Below are 20,699 nucleotides of genomic sequence, written 5' to 3'. Positions count from 1 at the left end.
TTTGTTTGTTTGTTTGCCATAGTCTAACACTTCCTTTATAAAGACTATAGACTATAACAAACAAGAAAACTAGCACTTTTCTTAAGCCTGTTGACAGGCTTAAGTCTTTTCGGCATGATGAAATTAGGAAGAAAAATCGAATTAGAGAGTGCGGCAGGATTTCGGTTGTTTTTGCTGATAAGCTATACTTTCGGAAACATTCATTTAAACGATTAGCTGAAACATGTCCTAAAGAATATGTTGCCAGATTTTGAAAGCAGTTCGCATTGAAAAATCTGTGGAAACGTAGGCGGAATGTGATGGTTGATTTTGGTGTTTTTTCAACCGGATAATCATCATCGATTAATAAACATATTTATTTATAACCGTCTGGGACCGTGGTGTAGGGGTAAGCGTGATTGCCTCTCACCCAGTCGGCCTGGGTTCGATCCCAGAAGGTCCCGGTGGCAAATTTTGAGACGAGATTTGTCTGATTACGCCTTCCATCGGACAGGGAAGTAAATGTTGGCCCCGGACTAACCTAAAAAAAAGGTTAGGTCGTAAGCGCTTGAAGTTTTCGAACGGCGAGTGCTTAGGACGATCTTTGGCGGCGTGCGTGAGAACACTGTATGGAGGAGAAGGATGAACCACGAGCTAGCGCAACTCTACGGCAAGCCAAGTATTCGGAAGGTCGCCAAGGCTGGCCGGATCAGGTGGGCCGGACACGTCGCGAGAATGCCGGACGCGCTGGATGCGCGCCAACCGAACCAGACTATCAATCCGGTGAAGTTGGTGTTCAATTCGGAGCCGGTTGGAACGCGGCGGAGGGGGGCGCAACGAGCAAGGTGGTTGAACCAAGTGGAGGAAGATCTGGAAAGTGTGGGAGTTCCGCAGCGGAATTGGAGAGAAGCAGCCCAGGACCGAGTTAGATGGCAACGCATCTGGAGACAGCTCATGACCCGGAGGTTGTACGAGCAGTAAAAGTAAAGTAAAGTAAGTCGTAAGCTCAGTCCAGGTGTAGGAGTCGTCTCCCTGGGTCCTGTCTCGGTGGAGTTGCTGGTAGGCAGTTGGACTCACAATCCAAAGGTCGTCAGTTCGAATCCCGGGATGGATGGAAGCTAAGGTGTAAAAAGAGGTTTGCAATTGCCTCAACAATCAAGCCTTCGGACACCTAGTTTCGAGTAGGAATCTCGCAATCGAGAACGCCAAGGCAATGCTGTAGAGCGAATAATTTGATTTTGATTTGATTTTTGCCTTCCTCACCTTTCTGAGGAAAGGCTATAAAATCACTCGAAAAATGAACTTCTTAATTTGACTTCGTAGACCTACCTTCGCGAATACCTATCGACTCAGAATCAAATTCTGAGCAAATGTCTGTGCGTGTGTATGTCTGTAAGTCCGTGCACCGAAAAAAATGCACTCGATTATCTCCGGACTGGCTGAACCAATTTGGGCCGTTCTGGTCTCATTCGATCCGTCTTAGGGTCCCACAAGACCTATATTAACTATTATGAAGTTTTGTTAAGTATTTCAAAAGTTATGCAAAAAAAACGATTCTGGCTAAAGTTTGAAAGATTGTAAAAAGGGTGGTTTTTGTAAGAGAACCCGTCTGATCATACATTTTTAGAAAGGTATTTGAAAGACCTTTCCAACAAGTTCAAAAGATTGAAGATCTGATAACCCTATCAAAAGTTATGAGCACCTATGTGTCATTTGTACACATTTTAGAGGCCGGATCTCAAATATGTTGATGAAAAAGTTGTCCGGATCTATCATGCGACCCATCGTTGGATAGGTAATCAAAAGACCTTTCCAACAAGCCCAAAAGATTGAAGATCCGAGAACCCTATCAAAAGTTATGAGCACCTAAGTGTCGTTTGTACACATTTTTGATGAAAAGGTTGTTCGGATCTATCCGGAGATCTGGCTCCCGGGATTTTGTTGATTTGAAACTCCCGGGAAAAATGAACAGACATATTTTTTTACTGCCTTAAGGCTTAAAAAACTTTAAAGTAAAAGAACTATTGAAAGTGAACAATTTTCATGAAACAGTCCCGTAGGTGTTGTTCTAATATTACGTCCAATGATTTTTGGGATTCTAGTCCCCATACTCCATGTAGATATGTTGTAAGAAGAAAAATTTAGAAAAAAAATTGTAGGTTTGACATTCTTACTACAGAAACAAATATGTACATAGTTGTGAGGAAGGCACCAACCACCATCGGTGGATTAAGTAACGTTTTTTATTTATAACCATAGGTATTTCGGTGATCACAAAGTATCCTCTTCCTCTTCTTGCGAATCCTCCCCGGTCGCCTTCTCACCCTGCGGCCCTCCATGAAACCTCGCCACGTGGTTAATCAGATGCCACGTGCTCTTGAACGCAGCATCGCAGTGCTCACAGTCGTACGGCTTGTCTCCGGTGTGCACCAGGTGGTGCTTCCTAAGAGACGCTCGATTGCGGAAGTGCTTCCCACACAGCTTGCAGGTCGCTCCGGGAAGCTTCTGATGCACGAACCGATCGTGGTCCACGAGGTCGTAGTTCGTGCGGAACGTTTTCTCACAGGACGCACACTGGAACTTCCTTTCCTGAGGTGGTTGTTTCTTCTTGATTTGGTGGTCGGTTCCGTGGTGGCGGTTTTCGTGCCGTTGCAAGCTGTACGCGTCCTTGAAGCCCATCGGACAGAAGTGGCACTTGAGCGGGCGATGCTCCTGGTCGTGGAACCCGAGGTGTCGATTGAAGGCGGTGACCACCTTGAAGGATTGATTACAGTCGGTGCAGTGAAAGGTGGAACGATCCGTGTGGTCGGTGGTAAGGTGCGCGGCCATGTCCTCGTGAGTTTCGAGCAGCGTATTGCAGATGTAGCACTTGCGGCTGAGGACGTCGCGGAATTTGAGCTTCTGGGCGGGAGGCTCCGTGGGTGGATCGCTTTTGGGACGACCTCGTTTGGCGGGATGGTTGGGTGTTTGCAGTGTAATTTCGATTGGTTCATTAACTGGTTCCTGTTCGTCTTCTTCAACCTTTAACATCATAGGTTCTGGCATGATGATTTCTTCCTCTATTATTTCACCCTCGTAAGCTTCATCAGAAGCCAGAATCAATGGATCCACTGTCGACTCCGTATCTATCTCGACGTCCACCATTGGCTGAATATCGCCAATCCTGGTGTCTTTCTTAATCCTAGTCGTACTCCCTTTAGCCGCCACCTCGAACGCCCGGTATTCGGACTCTTTCTTCCCGCACTCGTCGATCCATTGAGCCAACGAGTTCAACCGAGCGTTGCACCGCTTGCAAATGTCCACCAGCAGGTCATCATCGGAGAACGTCACCTTCAAGACCTCCCGCACCACAAACGCCAAGTCTGCGTTCTTCAACAGTCGATCCCTCGGTACCATTTCGGCGTGGTCATCGAATCGCTGGCAGAACCGGCAACTCGACACGGTGACAATCGTCCCGGTTCTGAAAAGAAACTAAAGTCGTTAAAAGCTCGAATCAAAATGTGTACAAATTTAGCTTACTGGTGCTGAAACCGGACCGGTTCCGCGTACCCAGAAGATTTGTCGGAAAAGTGCCACGAGCATACCCTGCCCAGGTGGCGCGCCGGAAGATCCAGCCCGGTACCGGCGACGATGGCCCGTATCCATCGGATTTTGAGCGTACTGTGCTGCGGGAACGGAACCAGCCGGCTGTCCTCGCCGGCACAGGTTGGGACGGCACAGGATGGCATTGCTGGAATGATCTGCTACTCGCGGCTGTTTGCTGATGCGCGGTACGTTTGTTTTGTTTTGGTCGTTCGGTCGTGCATTTTGAGAACTGTCAGAATCAGATTCGGTAGACAGACAAAGTTGACAAGTTCTCGGTTGTTGTGGGAGTGATGTCGGTGCAGTGTTGGGCGTTTACCTGTGATTATTTTGGGAACACTTTGCTGTACACTTTATTTTTTTTCAACTGGGGTTTAAGGGCATCTGCACCGGACGGAGCCATTTTGGTATATCTTAGAATGTTTTTTTTTTACTATATTTTGGAGTTGACTTTAGAGCAATTCTCTACATTTCCGCAAATTTACTTTTTTGTACTTGTCCATCGATTCTTAAGGTTCAAATAAGCCATTTTGAATTATTGGTTCATCCATACAAGTCTCCACATAAATTGGGGAGCTGTCCAAATTTGGCAAATACCGTAAAATACCGTAAAATTTTACATAATGAATTGCCAAATTGCTTCTCATTGCATATACGTTTTGATGGTTTGATTCAAACACTTCACAGGATTTTTGACAAGCATTGTGAAAGCCTCGGTGAAAGCTGTTTCCAAATGAAAAGAAATTGCATGGCAGATTTAGAATTTTTTTTCAAGATATTGTTCATTATAATATTCTACGAAATGCTCATAACTGATTGTATAAATAACGTTGAACAAAGAAAAAAGGAAGAAATCTAGTTAATTTGTCCCACCGAAGTATGGAACCCATTTTTTATGACATCAACAACAAACAATTTGTCATAAGATTTTCCATCGATCAAAGTGAGCCATCAGGTGAAAACTCACTTCACATAATCCACTCATAACTAAGTTAGATCTGCTCAGATTAAGTTGAAGTGTTCTACAAAAAATTTTCCCATATAATATTTGATATAAATCTCAGGTTTTATTCATTTTGGCACGTTAAATATTTTTTTGCGGAAAGAAATGTAAAAAAATGAAGATTTTCTCTGAAAATCCGTTACAAGCTTAAATGCAAAAGAGCTGAAATCAAGGCTGAAAATTTCAGGAGAGCTTTTGTGGACTTATAACTTATATAAGTTCTCCTGAAGCTCTCCTGAAATTTTCAGCCGTGATTTCAGCTCTATTGCATTTAAGCTTGTAAAGGATTTTCATTATGTCATGGTTTAGCTGAATTTTTTCATTTCCCTGGAGGCTTGAACCACACCACTGCACCCGGCGAGGTTCGAAAAGGGGTTCGGCCATAGATTAATTAATTAGTCTATGCTTCGGCGATTACACTGAGCAAATCTTCCACAATGTATTGATGTGTTTCCCAGATGAACTGGTCTTGCATATCATTTCACTCAACAATCAATTACAAAACACATGAATTTTGGACATCCAAACGGCTGTGTGTGTGTGTGTGCAACCAACCAAACGGGACCACGCGGTCGCTTCTTACAAATTGAGTTGTTTCCATGTATTTTAGATTTTAAATCCTATACATGCAAATAACTCGCATAGGAATTTTGGACATCCAAACGGCTATCCTAATATTCTAAAATTTGTATCTTGAGAAGGGGGCTTCAGATTGATTTGGTGTCTTCGGCAAAGTTGTAGGTTATGTCTCTTGTTTTGGCCTTTGCAAATGGTGGCGAAGGCGACTTACACTTAGGCAAATATTCGCAACGGCTTTTTCATATAAATAACAAATAGTGATTTTTTGAAAGTATCGAAAAAAGCAATCCAAGAGTAAATTCAATGGTAAGAGTTAATGCGATTTGTTGGGAATTTTTTTTAAGAAAAATGTAATTTTTAAGTATTTTTAAAAGCATCCATTCTCGTCCATTTCTGAAAAAAATACTTTGAAAACTCCTTTGGTTGCTGATTGCAATGCAAAGAAATAAAATGACAAAGAATTCGTTCGTGAGTACATTTTCAGATTTTTTAAATCACTAAAATTTCAAAAGGACTTAAGAGCGAGTCCACGAACAGGGCATACCCCTTTGTATGGGACGTCGTTTGGACCTCACCAATCTGCCTGAAATTTTCAGGGGTTGTTTGTACATATAAAACTAGCATCTGGCCAAAATATGAGCACTCTAGGTCAACGGGAAGTGGGGCAAATCGGGACACAAATTTTGAAGGTTCAAAAACGTAAAAAATCTTAAAAGGCTATAACTTAGGCAAAATTCAATTTAATTTCAAAATTCGAAATGCATCTTAAAGGGCTTTAAAATGCAACAAAATGCAGGATAGAGCATCCAAATTGGTTAATTCTAATGGGAGTTATTGGCATTTTAGTGAAAAAATAGCATAATTTTCAAACTCAAATAAAAAAATGTTCCATCCAGATATCAACTCGGATCGACCTGCAGCTTGTAGGAGACATCTGAAACTACCATCTGAGACTGAGACCGGGTTGGGTAAGGCAGTTTAACATATTGAATAGACACTTTTACTTTTAGTGAATTTTTTGGTTGTAAATTTTTGCTCGGGGGACCCCTTAGATCCCATTTTATGGTGATAATTTTATCATATTCGTGTTCCTGAGACAATTTCACAATAGAAACATACTTAAAAATGGATATTATCATCCATTTGAACCCTTTAAAAAAGGAAAGATAAAAAAAAATTAAGAAGCTGCTTTTTTTTTTGTGTCATCTAGTATCCTTGGAAACGAACTTGATTTTCAATAAATGTGAATCAAAGTTTTTTTAAAACTTTCATTTTTTAAAGGGTTAAAATGGATGAAAACAAACATTTTTATGCATGTTTCTAATGTGAAATTGTCTCAGGAACACGATTATGATAAAATTATCACCAGAAAATGGGATCTAAGGGGTCCTCCGAGCAAAAATTTACTACCAAAAAATTCACTAAAAGTAAAAGTGTCTATTCAATATGTTAAACTGCCTTACCCAACCCGGTCTCAGTCTCAGATGGTAGTTGCAGATGTCCCCTACAAGCTGCAGGTCGATCCGAGTTGATATCTGGATGAAAAACTTTTTTATTTGAGTTTGAAAATTATGCTATTTTTTCACTAAAATGCCAATAACTCCCTTTAGAATTAACCAATTGGAATGCTCTACCCTGCATTTTGTTGCATTTTTGAAGCCCTTTAAGATGCATTTTGAATTTTGAAATTAAATTGAATTTTGCCTAAGTTATAGCCTTTTTAAGATTTTTTACGTTTTTGAACCTTCAAACTTTGTGTCCCGATTTGCCCCACTTTCCGTTGACCTAGAGTGCTCAAATTTTGGCCAGATACTAGTTTTATATGTACAAACAACCCCTGAAAATTTCAGGCAGATTGGTGAGGTCGATGCGAGATGGGTATGCTTTGCTCGTGGACTCGCTCTTAATAAACAGTGTTGTGAATGAGTGACAGAAAAAAAACTATCATTTTATGATTCTTGCACCAAAGTATCAGAAGCCGCCACTATAGTTTGGAGTTCTCTTCTTTTATCTCGTGATTGCCAGCAGGACCATTCACTTTCTATCACTCTTACTCTCTACTCTTTTTCCTCGCTCACGCACACTCGCCGAAGATTCTTTGGTTTTCTCAGAAAACTGCAACGAAAGAACGCGAGAGGGGGATTGGAAACCCGCGACCACGCATTACGTACCGCTGCAATGCGTTAGTAAATTTGGTTTGTGGCGACCTTTGTGGCGACCCTCTGTTGAGGCGAGGCGATTGTGAAAGCGGGAATGAAAAAGAGAAAAAGAGAAAAAGAGAAGTTTTTGCGGGGTTGTGTAAACACGAGGTAGATACTGGCAATTATTTTTGCTGAAAATTTCACGACTGAAAGAAGGGTAGTGAAATTTGAAGATGAGATTTTGGGCTTGACAGCTCAAAGTCAAACGAAAAATTTACTCAAAACAAACGTTTGGTAGTGTGTGTGAACTCCGTGTAAAAAGTGACAGTTCGTCAAATTTTAGTTTGACTTTGACCAACCAACGGGGTATAGACTAAAAAAATGTCAAACGAAAAAGTGACCCCGTTCGCTTGACTACATTTGGTGTCAAACCATCGGGGTTTGAGTGTAGTAGTAGCCGAGAACTGAAAGTTTGATATTTTTACAACACTGGAGAAAATCTGAACTATATTCTGAATGAAGACAGCAGCTTTTTTTTTAAAGGTGACCAAAATCAGTAGAGTTGCCCCACTTGCCGGTAGTGAATGTGATATTTTATCTACCCAAAACTACAATCCGTTTGATTTTAATACTTTATTGCATCCAAGTTCACACTCAGCCGGAATCATTTTCTGATTTTTATGGTTTTTCATTTAATATTACTTGATATTAGTTACAATAACAGTTACTTGTTTTCATAACAGAATCGTTTTACACACACGATTGGTTTGTTTTTGCTTCTTCTTCATTTAACGGTTTTCACGTACACTTTGTTTTTTTTTTTAAATTTTTCTTCAGTTTTTGTCTGTTTAATCACTGCTTACCATCTATAACATTCATGTGTTGTTTTTTTTCTTGGGTTTTTACTTTTTTGCTTGTTCTGCCATTTAATTTTATTATTTAGTTGGTTTTTCGTCATTTTTGCTTAAATTTGATATTTGCTTTCCGCCGCTGCTGTAGTTCTCTTTTTCCGTTTACCTTCTCCCTTTCCCCGCCGCCCCTCCATTGAATTCGATATTAGTGTTTGGTGGTAATTGTGTGACTCAATCAAACAACAGCATCATCGCGCAATAGACCTGCCAGACCGGCTGGCAAAAAGCAACCAACGCACAAGGGGAAGTGGGTTTCTTTTTTGTTAGGTTTCACTTGTTTTTGTTTTTTTTTTCAATAAATTATGTTTATGTGGTTGGTTTTATCTCACATTATTAGAATTGTTTGTTTTTTTTTTCTTGTTGGTAAAAACGTTTTGTGTAAAGTTTGTTTTCCATTTTAGAAAAATTAAAGCAAGAAAAGTCGACATTATTCATGTTAGAGTTGGTTGTATAAGAGTTTTTTGTTAGTTTTTTTTTCTGGTTGAACATTGTTTGTTTTTGTTTACAGAATTAGAAGAAAAATTGTTGCTTGTTTTGTCCCATTACGATTTCCCAATATACGTATTACAAGAATAGTATCGAAAGTCTTTTGCTTCTGTTTTTATTTTACATTTCATCATTTATGTAGTTTTCAGTGTTTTACGTTAGAATCATATCTATTTCCGTTTATTATTTCTGTTTTGTTTTATTTTTCACAGTTTAACGATTGAAACTTGTTTCTTTTTTTCCATAAAACTATACTACACCCACAACTATTTTTATTTGCTGTATTTGAGTTTTTCTCTCTGTTTAAATTTTACCAGACAACTGTAACATTAGTACTTGCTTCAGAAATTCAGTTACACCGAGTTACACAGTTTTGTTTTCAGCTTACTTACCAGATAGGTTCTTAGCTAGGTTCTGTTTGTTTGCTTTGTTTTTTTTTTGAAAATTCGTCTAATCTAAATAAAACCTAATTCATCCAATATTTTGCCTATAACAATAAAAATCGCTTTACTTTCGCATTTCCCCTTCAATTTGCACTAAATCTAAAAAGTTATGGTCAAACATTCGAAAGGAAACCAAAAATGATCCTCCCCAATTGCTCGCTCTAATATTTTTCTTCTTTAAATTTTGGAATAAGACCTCAAAAAATATGTATGAAATGAACCTCGCTTTTTGTTTTTTTTGTTTGTCGCGTCTGCCCCATGTTTGTCTTGTGTTTGCTTTCAAATACACTTTTTTCTTTCCTTTTTGTTCATCTACTACGTTTTTTTCTTTCCATTACTTGTAAATTTACTTTGTTTTGTTTACTTATTTTGATTTCAGTTCGGTTTTTCATTATACTTAACGCAGTTGTTTGCTTTTTACCTCTAAATATCGATTTTCCACAGTTTTATACTTATACCTTTGTTTTGTTTTGTTTTTCTTTAGCACAATTCTAACTTGACAACAATTTTTGTTTGATCTGCGTTGGTATGAGTGTAATGTTTTGAAGTTTTTGTTTTTATTTCTTTTTGTGGGGGTGGAAATTGTTCACGGAAATGGAAAGAGAGAGAGACAGAGACATTGTTTTTGAGCAAGTACGATTCGAGTTTCCTACGCGCTACAGATGTGTGGGGGAGTGTGTTGGGCTTTGCTATTTTTACACTGTCATTGTTTTCTTTTCATCTAGGTTTATTCTTTGTTTGTTATATGTTTGCAGTTGTAGTATATGTACTGGAGCACTCTTTTTTACTTCTTTTACCATTGTATTAGTGTTAATTTACTATTTGTATCCTGCGGTAGTAATTCTAGTTGTTATTGGTTAGTAGTGAAACGTAGTTTTTTTGTTCGCTAGTTTCGTACCCAAAAAGTAACTAAAAATCAAACATTGCTTGTTAGAGTTTCTTAGAATTAGTTTTGGAGGGGGGTGTGTGTGTGTGTGAATAGGGTGGTACTCAATAAAGTGCATCTTGTATGTGTTGGTTAGTTTGTATATGTACGTGAGGGAAAGGGAGGGGGCAATAGAGTTTTGTGCAAAAAATACCTCCAAGAATGGAGGTTTTCGTAAAGAGCCTTCCAAAAGGTATCGTTTATATGTATGGGTGTAAATTTAGTGCACCATAATAAAGTGGTCTGCTTGCTCCGCTCATTTTAATCGTCTTTTGCTCTGTATCGTCCCCTCGTCGGGGCAAATTACTCTACCGGTTGTATGTGTTAGTGTGTTAGTACGGATTACGGAGCTAAGTTTGTTTGCATGTAGGTGTGAGTTTTACAACTATTGGGTTTACAAATACCTGTGAGATTGGTTTCCTAACGCTAGCTTGTGTTTTTTTCCCTCTGTGGTGCTTTTATATCAGTGTATGTGTTGGTGTGTGAAGTAAATAAAAACAAATAAACAAACTTATACCACTAAAATAAATAACAAGAAAATTACCGCAAACAATTATAGCTGTCTGTTTTGTTGTGTAAGTGTGTTCTACTTTATCCATTTTTTTTTCAACTTGACATTCGACTCGTGCTCGGCGCTCCGAAATAAGGTCTAAAGACTGGAACCAGCCAGATTCTCTTCTCCTCTAAATAGGTAGCTTACTAAGCTTGTGAAAGTGTTTTGTATATGAGCGCTGTGTGTTTGTGTGGATTTGTGTGAATGTTTATTTCTCAAAAGAGCAGTGCGCGTTTGTGCCGCAAACAGTTTTGCTTGATGGAAATTTGAAATTGCGTGAGAATTAAATAAATTTAATGCGTAGATTTTTATCAGTGCAACCACGTGACAGCTGTCATAAACCGTACTTCTTCGTTTTTCTCGGAAATGTGAGAATCTGTCAGATTTGAGTAATTTTACAATTTTTCGTTGAATTCCGAGTGAAATTCGCTCACATCTCAGTTTCCGTTTTTTACTCATTTCTGAGTAGGTTGAAGGAAAACTGAGCAACTTTGAATGTTCGTGCAGAGCAACAATAAAGAAAGATTATTGACTCAATTTCACTCTAATTAAGTTGTTTTCCTTTCAGCGTGTACGTACGTCAAACGCATAACCCGCCCAAGGCATATGGATTATTTAAGGTAAGGCGATTTTTTTTCTATTTTTTTTTGGCGAATTGCACCGGTTTTTTATGTAGCGTTGTTTAGTAATGCTAAACTGATTCAAAAATTGTTCTTAGTTGCGTTTTTTGAAACTGTTCTTAAATCGCTTTTCGATTTTTTTGGCATTTAAAACAAACATACAGCAAAAAATCCTGTGAAATTTGCCTATTTATTTTTTCTCAAAAACTTTTCATGTTTTTGGTTGCAAACGATGTCACAGATGCAAAAAAATGATCGAGCTCGAGCTGTCACAGTCCCTGCGAAATATGTTGGCTGTCATATCAGTTTAAAAAAAAAAACATCTAGAAGTCGCAAAACAAAAAAAACCTTTGCTAGGAAGAGAAAGCTGATATGATGCAAGCAAACAATGTAAACACACTTTGAATGTGTTTTTAAATTTTTGTCTCGCAAGCCTTATAAGATATAGCGTATCTTTTAGAGCTGTCAAAATCATGATGACACGCAAGGCAGGCTTTATATGTAGGGTAGGGTAGTCATCAATGAGACACTTTTGGTTTTCAACTTTCAACGATTTTTCTAATTTTTTCATCAGCATGTTTTAATGAGCTTTTTGTTGCATTTTATTTCTTTTAGTGTGTTCTAACATTGACCAAAATATGAGATCGATCCGACATCTACAGCCAGAGTTATTCAACTGTCTCATTGTAGACGCACTTGGCAGGAACAATGAGACAGCTGGGGAACAATGAGACACTCTACGAAAATCAATACTTTTCTAGTAAAACATCATGTTTTTGTATTGTTCCATTACAGGTGACTTGCCTTGAACATTTTAGAGCAATTTTGCCAACATGAAACTTTAATTAACAAAAGTTATACTAAAAAGTATTTAAATTTTGTAAAATCCATATATTTATACCAAATAACTTTGTATGTTTGGTTAAATGAAGTTAAAACTCTATAAATATGCCAAAAATCACTTTCAATTCATGTTTTGAAAGATTTACATGGATTTTGAAATGTTTAATGAAGAAAAATCAAAGTGTCTCATTGTTACCCCTGGGCTAACATGAGTGGGGAACAATGAGACAGCCCTGGATTCTGGGTATATTCTAAATTTTGGTCAAATCTAATGAAAAGACATTGTAGCCCAACTCAATCCCTATGGAACGTCGAAAGAAATTTGAAGAAATATTAGTTAAGGTGTAAATGGCAGCCTGCGAGCGAAAAAGAATTTTTTGTCCATAATTTACTTTTACACCCCAGAATCAAACATTTATGAATAACTTTTCAAGGGAGCGTCCATAACCAAAGCCACTAATATGGCAGACGTGTATCCCGTAGACACACCTTTCCCCCAAATATGAGCCTGATTGGTTGAAACTACGACTTGTGAGAGCCATTTTATCATTGTTCCCCGTGTCTCATTGATGACTACTCTACCCTACTTTGTTCAAAAATTGAATGTTTTCGGATTTCATCCAATTTATCAAATAATTTTTTTCATCGAAAAAAAAACGAATTTTTAGTTTTTCAAAATTTAACGATTTGTCAAGGGTAAAAAAAGTCATTTTGAGCCACAGAATTAAAGGAGTAGAAATTTAATATACCGTAAACTGGGGTGACTTTGATAGCCCGGGGTGACTTTGATAGGTTTGACAAATGCCTGTCAAATCAATATCCAAACATTTTTGAGAATTTTGAGTATGTAAGCATTAAGGGATAGCTTATTATCGAACATATATGCAAAAATGTGACTGTTACATTTAATGTATCAAAATTAATGGCCAAATTAAATTTCTATCAATGTCATTCCGGGCTATCAAAGTCACCCCAGTTTACGGTAGCTCGCTTTTGAAATATTACTTTTGACCAGGGGAATAAAAAGAGAGAATGCGTGACGTGATTTTCGAATTATCCCTCTTTGTTTACATCTAAAGAGTAGAAAATGGTTCAAGCGCAAGCGTGACTTTTCCCTTGCACTTGAATAATTTGTTTTGAAATCTGCTTTCAAGATTCCTGGAGACAAAGAACTGCGTCAGAAGTGGGTGAAGTTTTGCGAAGTCGGTTTGGAACAAATGTATGCAAGAACTAGTAGAAACAGGGGAAACGGGCCCACCATTCGGATGTAATCAACTTATGAAGACGACCTTCGGATGGGCGCTGAAAATGGAATAAGCTAGTAGGATTGGAGGAAGAATGGCTCGATGACGATTTTTCTAGTAATTCTGAGAATAATCACAAAATGTTCGTAAGTTAAAAAAATATAATTTAAATATTACCAGGAAAAGAAAATCAACAAATCACAATTGCTTTTTACAATATTTGCCCAAATGATCGATTACAATACTTGCTGCTTCTGGCGAACAGTAAAATCGTTCCACTGTGACAGTTCAAAATGGTTCTGTTTTTGAGCGCCTCTATTCACCTCCCAGGTTTTGACCTAAAAAGCGATCTGAAATTTTTTTTCAATCTGAAAAGTCGGATCATTTCATAAGATATCGGCGGAATTTGAAAAAAAAAAACACCATTTCAATTCTAAAATAGTGGTTCGCAAAACAGCCTCAATATTGAACTGTCAAAGTGGAACCAATTTACTGTTCACCAAAAGTAGAGAGTATTGCTATCGATCATTAAAAATTGTTTGTTTTTGTTTTGCAAGAATGAAAAATGTGTGGCTTTTGAGGACCTAGAGTTTAAGTCAAGAAATCTTAAGAAAGTTACAGGCGAGATCGTCATTTTTTATAATTATGAATGGAAGTTGTTTATGGAGTCGATGCGGTTTTATTCATCCAGAAGTTGTCTTTATTGTTTGATTCCGTTTGAAAACCTGGTTTACTGAAAATCTTCTCTGTTTGTTGGATCAGTTTCGCTAGAATGAGCGATGTTTTTTCGCTGGACCAGGAAGAGCTGCAGGATTCTAAAATCAACCAGGAAATTTATCTGCAACATCTCAGAATGACACTCTCGCCGCAGTTCTTCGTCACCCGCAAAAAAGAAAAACCTCTTCTAACCGATCGATAGTTTGATAGAACACACAATTTTCCAACAAAATATGTCAAATACTAGAAAAAATAAACACATACTACTGATTATAAAATAGCTCATTTTCCAGTAAGAAAAAAGTCATGCTTGTTCTTGAACAGCCACGGTTTCTCTCACGCACACCATCATTCTGTGTTAGTATTTGTATTTGAAGTATTGTTTTGGTTTTGAACGATTGTGATTGGCTGAATTCCAAGCAGCTGATTTTGTTTACACTTTTTTTACGTAGACATAGGCAAATCGAGTAGATCAATCGTCTGTAAAAACCAGCTGTTTACCACGTGCTCGTGGTATACCAAAGGACACAGCTGATTTTGACAGATGAATTATTCTACTCGATTTGCCTATGTCTGCGTGTAAATTTTGTTACAAACTAACACACTCTCGCGCGTGGATATCTCTATTGTAAATGTAAACAAAGTGGGATCATTCGAAAATCACGTTACGCATCCTCTCAATTCATCACCCAGATAAAGTGGTTGTAATCCCACAATTTTGGTCTTAATCTGGCACCTATGAGAACAATTTTGATAAAAATAAGTGAAAAATAAAAGTTTAAAACACTCAGGAGCGAAGGGATTTTGCTTAATTTATAGGAGTATTTTTTTCAAATAAATATTTTTAGAAACGCTTATTTATGGGCACTATTTAAAAAAATGTAAAAAGTGATTATGTTTTCTCAAAATCGAACTTCAAGTGGCTTCAATTATCAAGTGCTACACTATTTCAAAGGTATTTTTCGTATGAAAATTTGCCTTTACGTTAAAAAATCATGTCATTTCTGTAGCTCAAAGTTGCCTTTTTGTACTTTAAACATATCCAAGTTTATAAAAATCCAGATTGTGGGAATTCAACTTTAAATGATTAAGAGTTTTTATTTTTGGGTTGCTTCAAATTTGTCCTAGACATAAAATCGATAAAAAATGTCTTCCCGAGATGCAGATTATGCAAAAAATTGCATACAATTTTTAATAAAAAAATAGAGATCAACATTTTTCCGCCATAAAATAAACAATTTTTTTTCATTCCAATTTTCTTTTTCAAAATGTTTACACAAGTACATTTTATGATTCCGCAGATCCCGTGTTATTTTCTGCATGACAGCCAAAAGATGTCAGCGTTACCTTGTAAATTCCATACACCTTGACATTTACCTTTTTTTTATAGCAGCCGCCATTATGGCGTAGGATAATCCATCCAAATTAAAACTCACATCCAACGTGGTTGCAAACTAAAATAAATAGAAAAAAAAATGAGTGGAAAAATTCCCGCTTCATGCAAAAAACCAAGTTGTACAAAATCGCAAATTTCGCTGCACTTGATCGATAAACCACGTTTCACTGTGCGCGCATATTCACTGCACTGTTTTTTTTTTATTTTCATTTTTTGCATCATCATTTTATTTCTACTGCTGTGTGTATGTAAATGTTGCGATGGCGGGTTGATCCCGGAGTTTACTATTTTCTTTCTCAAAAGGGTTGTTTTTTCATATCTTCGTTCTGCTTGTATAATACGCTAATGTTTGGTTTGAATGATGCTTCTGAAATTTCTTTGTCGATTGAATTTTCTCTTGAAAAAAATACAATTTCAAGGAAAAAAAATCAAACTTTTTTCATTTTAAATAAAAGAAATGATAAACTGTTTCACATTGGACCGCGCCCAAGTTGGTTGGTTTAATGTTTTTGCCTCCCCCATCGGGGGTCGGTTTGATCTCTTCTGTGCTGCAAAATAGTTTACTGCTGCTGCTGGCTAATGATGGTCGGGTTTAAAACTGTGCCCCCACACTTGCTGCTGGGTTTTCTAGTGACGTAACGTTCCTGCAAAAAAAAAGAAGAGAAAATAAAATCACTCAATTATAACGTTTTAATTAGCTCCGGGTTTTGGTTCAACTATTTTCTAAAGGTCCTTCAATTTGCCCCATTCCCGTGAATCTGCTCTTGAACTTCCTCTTGAAAATATGGGAATTGCAAATGAATAGAAAAAGAGATAGAGAAAGAGATGAGTGGAATTGATAATGGAAATGTTTTTCCTCGGCTTCTGGGAAATGTTTTCCCCGTGCAACGGCGGCGGCGACGTGAGGCCGCCCATGGTCGGTGTCACATTTTAATCCGTTCGGAAGTGTTCCGGACCGGAACGGGGGAATTCTGCGCTGTCAGGAGGATCGAGATGAATGTCGAGATTTCAATCCTCAGCGCAGCGGCAGAAGGAATGTTCGAGATTGTGTTGCGTGGTTTTCGAGACATTAGTTTATTCCAAATTACGATTGTTAGCAACATTAAATCAGTTAGTTACTTAACGGGCTCTGTGGCCTATTTAATTTAATTGATTTAATCATTTTTTTGTAATATTTTTTTTTAAAAGATTTTCTACATGTATGTTAACAAGAAAGGTGAAACACAACTTTCTACTAATCAATCTTCCATGTGTCATCTCGATTTAACAATATTTTGCTTCCACCATACCGTAAAGTACTGGAATATCTGTAACGTCTTGATTAATTTCCGATCGATTTGGTGTCTCCGGCAAAGTTGTTACAGTAGGTTTTGACGAGAACTACTATTGAGCAGTTCTCCCAGATTTCGGTCATTCGATTTTTTTTGTACTTTTTAATCCGACTGAAACTTTTTTGGTGCCTTCGGTATGCCCAAAGAAGCCATTTTGCATCATTAGTTTGTCCATATAATTATCCATACAAATTTGGCAGCTGGCCATACAAAAATGATGAATGAAAATTCAAAAATCTATATCAGCAAAGTTGTAGGTATGGATAAGAACTACACTGGAAAAAAATGATACACGGTAAAAAAAATTAGGTGATTTTTTTTAACTTTTTGTCAATAAAACTTGATTTGCAAAAAAACACTATTTGTAATTTTTTTTATATGTTTTCAAGGACATCAAATGCCAACTTTTCAGAAATTTCCAGGTTGTGCAAAAAATCTTTGAGCGAGTTATGAATTTTTGAATCAATACTAATTTTTCTAAAAATCGAAAAATTGGTCGCAAAAATTTTTCAACCTAATTTTTCGAGGTAAAATCATATTTGCAATCAAAAAGTAATTGAGTGAAATTTTGATAAAGTGCACCGTATCTTGAGATAAATCCATTTTTAGGTGACTTTTTTGAAAATAGTTGCAGTTTTTCGTTTTTTAAAATTAGTGCACATGTTTGCCCACTTTTGAAAAACATATTTTTGAAAAGCTGTGAAAATTCTCTATATTTTGCTATTTTGAACTTTGTTGAAAAGTTGCTGAGATATTGCCATGCAAAGGTTTAAAAACAGGAAAATTGATGTTTTCTAATTCCCACCCAAACAACACACCATTTTCTAATGTCGATATCTCAGCAAATAATGGTCCGATTTTCAATGTTAAAATATGAAACATTCGTGAAATTTTCCGATCTTTTCGAAAAAAATATTTTCAAAATTTTTAAACCAAGACTAACATTTAAAAAGGGCGTAATATTGAATGTTTGGCCCTTTTGAAATGTTAGTCTTGGTTTAAAAATTTTTATTTCAAGTTTCTTGAAAATTTCTTCAGAAAATCTAGGGACAAAAAACATTGCTAAAAATTTTATTACACTTATTTTTGAATTTTAAAGCGAATAGACTTTTTGCATTTTTTTTCTATCCGCATTGACTATTTCTTGTTCCTGATTCTTCTTCTTTGATTTGTTCTTCTTTTGCTCTCCGTCTCTTTTATGCTCTTGTGTGTTTTCTTTTCTTCTCACCTTTCTGCATATTTTTATGTTTTTTTTCTCACTATCAGTCATTGTGAGGGGCTACTGAGCTTGATTTGCTCGTCGTCCGTATTGACCTTTTCTCATCTTTGATTTTCCTTCTTATCCGAATCAAAGCCGGAGATTGAAAAGGAAGAACCAGGTCAGTTGATTGTATGTTGCAATGGCGTAGACTGGATGTGGATAGTGTAAGACCATAACTACGTCACAAGGGGGAAATAGTTTATTAAGGATTGTCTAATTAATAAATCTATTGACTTCTGTCAGTTTTCAGCTTGGTCAGACTTTTTTTTCGGAATTAATGGAGGTTACTGTCGGAAAGAAATTCTCTTCCCCTGATGACACTGTGAGTGATTTTGCTTGTTTGCGTCCAACCATCCCTCTTTGGTCTTTCATACGGCAGTAATTTAAAGACACCTTAAAACGGGATGACTTTGATAGGTTTGAGATTTTTCCGCAAAATGAAGAGTACAAATTAAATACGTACGGAATAGTATATCATCATACTGACCATGGTAGAGAAGTGTTCAAAGTACCACAAGAAGAACTTTTCATAAAATTTTGTCATGATTTTTTCAATGAACATGGTTTTGAATCGGAAAACTGAACGCATTTTCGTATTCTTTGGACAATTTTCCACTAGGAGAAGGTAAAATAAGTTTCTAAATAATAATTAGCATGTGTTTTTGAAACACACTTTAAAAAAATCCAAATTTATAAGCATTTTTATTTGAACAAATTTCGGTTTAAAACTAGTTTTAATGAATGTCATGCAAAATTCTGACTGTTTTAACAATTTTACCTAAAATTTGTCGGAATTTAATTAAAAAGCATATAAACTTAGTTAACAAATATCTTTAAGTTTTTCCTTGAAATCGATATCAGCAACCTTAGTGATGGTACATTTGACGTAACTTTTTTTCAAACACTATTGAAAAAACTTTTTTTTCTTTAACGTGCATAGACGGTGTGTGCCCTAGCCCAGTACATGTTTTTTCAAATAATAATCTTGAGAAAAAACCTTAACTGTTTTAAAATATTCCGAAAATAAATTGAAATCTTATCAATATCACCCCGGTTTACGCTACTTTCTTCAAGTGTGAGCCACTGTAATTATATGTAACCGCTACTAGTGGCTCTGTTGGTTTACACGACAAATTATTTTTGCAATTTTTTATACTTCGGGATCACAAAAAGGGCGTGAAACTTGAGGAAGGTATTTTTTTTAAAATAATATTCTGCAAGTTTTAACAGTAGGCAGAATGTAATACACAGAAGAAAAAAAAAACAATTCCCGTAATCGTGGATTGTGTTCATGAGTTTGAGAACCACGAAGGAATTTATTCATAGTATGGTGCATTTGCACTTAAACGTGAATATATTCCTTCGTGGTTCTCAAATTCATGAACACAATTCACGATTTCGAGAATTAACTTTTTCCGTGTAATGATTAGTTTATTTAATAAAAATTTTGTCCCCACCTCGTTTGACTCAACCCAAAATAGAATGTGTCAAATTGTTATGTTAATTAATAATAATTTTTGGATGTTGCCAAATTGTTTTTGCCTTCCTCACCTTACTGAGGAAAGGCTTTAAAATCACTCGAAAAATGAACTTATTAATTTGACCTCGTAGACCCACCTTCACGTATACATATCAACTAGAGATCCTAAATAGGGAGACTGGACGAAGTGAATTTGACGTACCCAAACAGACGCGAGTTTGACGTATCCAAACGAGCATTTGCCTTTACGCCCAGCAAAACTTATCAGTGTTGCCAAGCTCAAAACATACGTTGCCAGATCGATTTAGCAAGCTTAGACCAGTCTCCCTATTTAGGGTCTCTAATATCAACTCAGAATCATGTTCTGAGCAAATGTCTGTGTGGATGTGTGTAGGTGGGTGGACAAAAAAATGTCACTCGATTATCTCCGGACTGGATGAACGGATTTTGACCGTATTAGTCTCATTCGATCCGTCTTGGGGTCCCATAGGTCTCTATTTAAAATCAGCAAGTTTAGTTAAGTACTTCAAAAGTTATGCTAAAAAACGATTTTGGCGTATGTCCGGAAGATTGTAAAAAGGATGTTTTTTTTGCAAGAAAACCCATCATGTTATACATTTTAAGAAATGTATTAAAAAAACCTTTCCAATGAGCCCAAAACATTGATGATACTACCCTATCAAAAGTTATTATCACTTAAGTGTTATTTATACACTTTTTGGAGGCCGGATCTCAAATATTTCAATAAAAATGATGTCTGGGTCCATCATGCGACCCAACGTTAGTTAGATAATCGAAAGACCTTTCAAATGAGCCTAAAACATCGAAGATCTGACAACCCTATCAAAAGTTACTAGCACTTAAGTGTTATTTATACACTTTTTGGAGGCCGGATTTCAGATATTGTAATAGAAATATTGTCTGAATCTTCCATGCGAACTATCGTTGAATAGGTTGTTTATCAGACCTTGCCGATTAGCCAGAAATATTGAAGGTCTGCGTACCCTATCAAAAGAAATGAGTAATAAAGTTGATTTGTTAAACATGTTAAGGGGGAATGATGCTATTTTTACTGAATGTATTGACTTTATGAATGTGAGAAAGGCTCCAACCACCTAAAGGTGGATTAAGTAGTTTTTTTTTCTACTTATCTAATATAAATTTATAAATATTTTATTAAAAGTCAACAATTTTGTTAGTAAAGC

At 36.7% G+C, this 20,699-nt stretch overlaps 3 protein-coding genes across 9 annotated transcripts in view; 1 reads left to right on the top strand and 2 right to left on the bottom strand.

Moving 5' to 3' along the window:
- Positions 1-12,655, top strand: part of LOC120418934 (valine--tRNA ligase) — a 61,011-nt gene extending 48,356 nt beyond the window's left edge. The window contains exon 5 of the mRNA XM_052711266.1: positions 11,171-12,655. The gene's annotated coding sequence lies outside the window, so the exon portion shown is untranslated. The remainder of the gene's footprint in view (positions 1-11,170) is intronic.
- Positions 2,228-3,754, bottom strand: LOC120418932 (zinc finger protein 184-like). The gene is made up of 2 exons (XM_039581469.2): positions 3,499-3,754; positions 2,228-3,439 (listed from the first exon to the last, which is right to left on the bottom strand). The coding sequence occupies exons 1-2, from the start codon at positions 3,705-3,707 to the stop codon at positions 2,251-2,253; spliced, it is 1,398 nt and encodes a 465-aa protein (XP_039437403.1). The 5' UTR covers positions 3,708-3,754; the 3' UTR covers positions 2,228-2,250.
- Positions 8,132-20,699, bottom strand: part of LOC120418906 (uncharacterized) — a 428,949-nt gene continuing 416,381 nt past the window's right edge. For all 7 annotated transcript variants that reach the window (XM_052711267.1, XM_052711271.1, XM_052711270.1 and 4 more), the window contains one exon: positions 8,132-16,066. In XM_052711267.1, coding sequence (XP_052567227.1) covers positions 16,050-16,066 — 17 coding nt within the window. In that variant the 3' untranslated portion in view covers positions 8,132-16,049. The remainder of the gene's footprint in view (positions 16,067-20,699) is intronic.

Source organism: Culex pipiens, chromosome 3 (assembly GCF_016801865.2).
Source record: "Culex pipiens pallens isolate TS chromosome 3, TS_CPP_V2, whole genome shotgun sequence".
Lineage (NCBI taxonomy): Eukaryota > Metazoa > Arthropoda > Insecta > Diptera > Culicidae > Culex > Culex pipiens.
The sequence above is the reverse complement of the archived record's forward strand: the minus strand, read 5'-3'. Positions and strand labels throughout refer to the sequence as shown.

Excerpts from the sequence above, each read along its gene's own strand:
- LOC120418932 (XM_039581469.2), bottom strand. The coding sequence starts at position 3,707 with ATGCCATCCTGTGCCGTCCCAACCTGTGCCGGCGAGGACAGCCGGCTG. Across the intron at positions 3,440-3,498 it reads CCGGTCCGGTTTCAGCACCA|AACCGGGACGATTGTCACCG; the intron begins GTAAGCTAAATT and ends GTTTCTTTTCAG.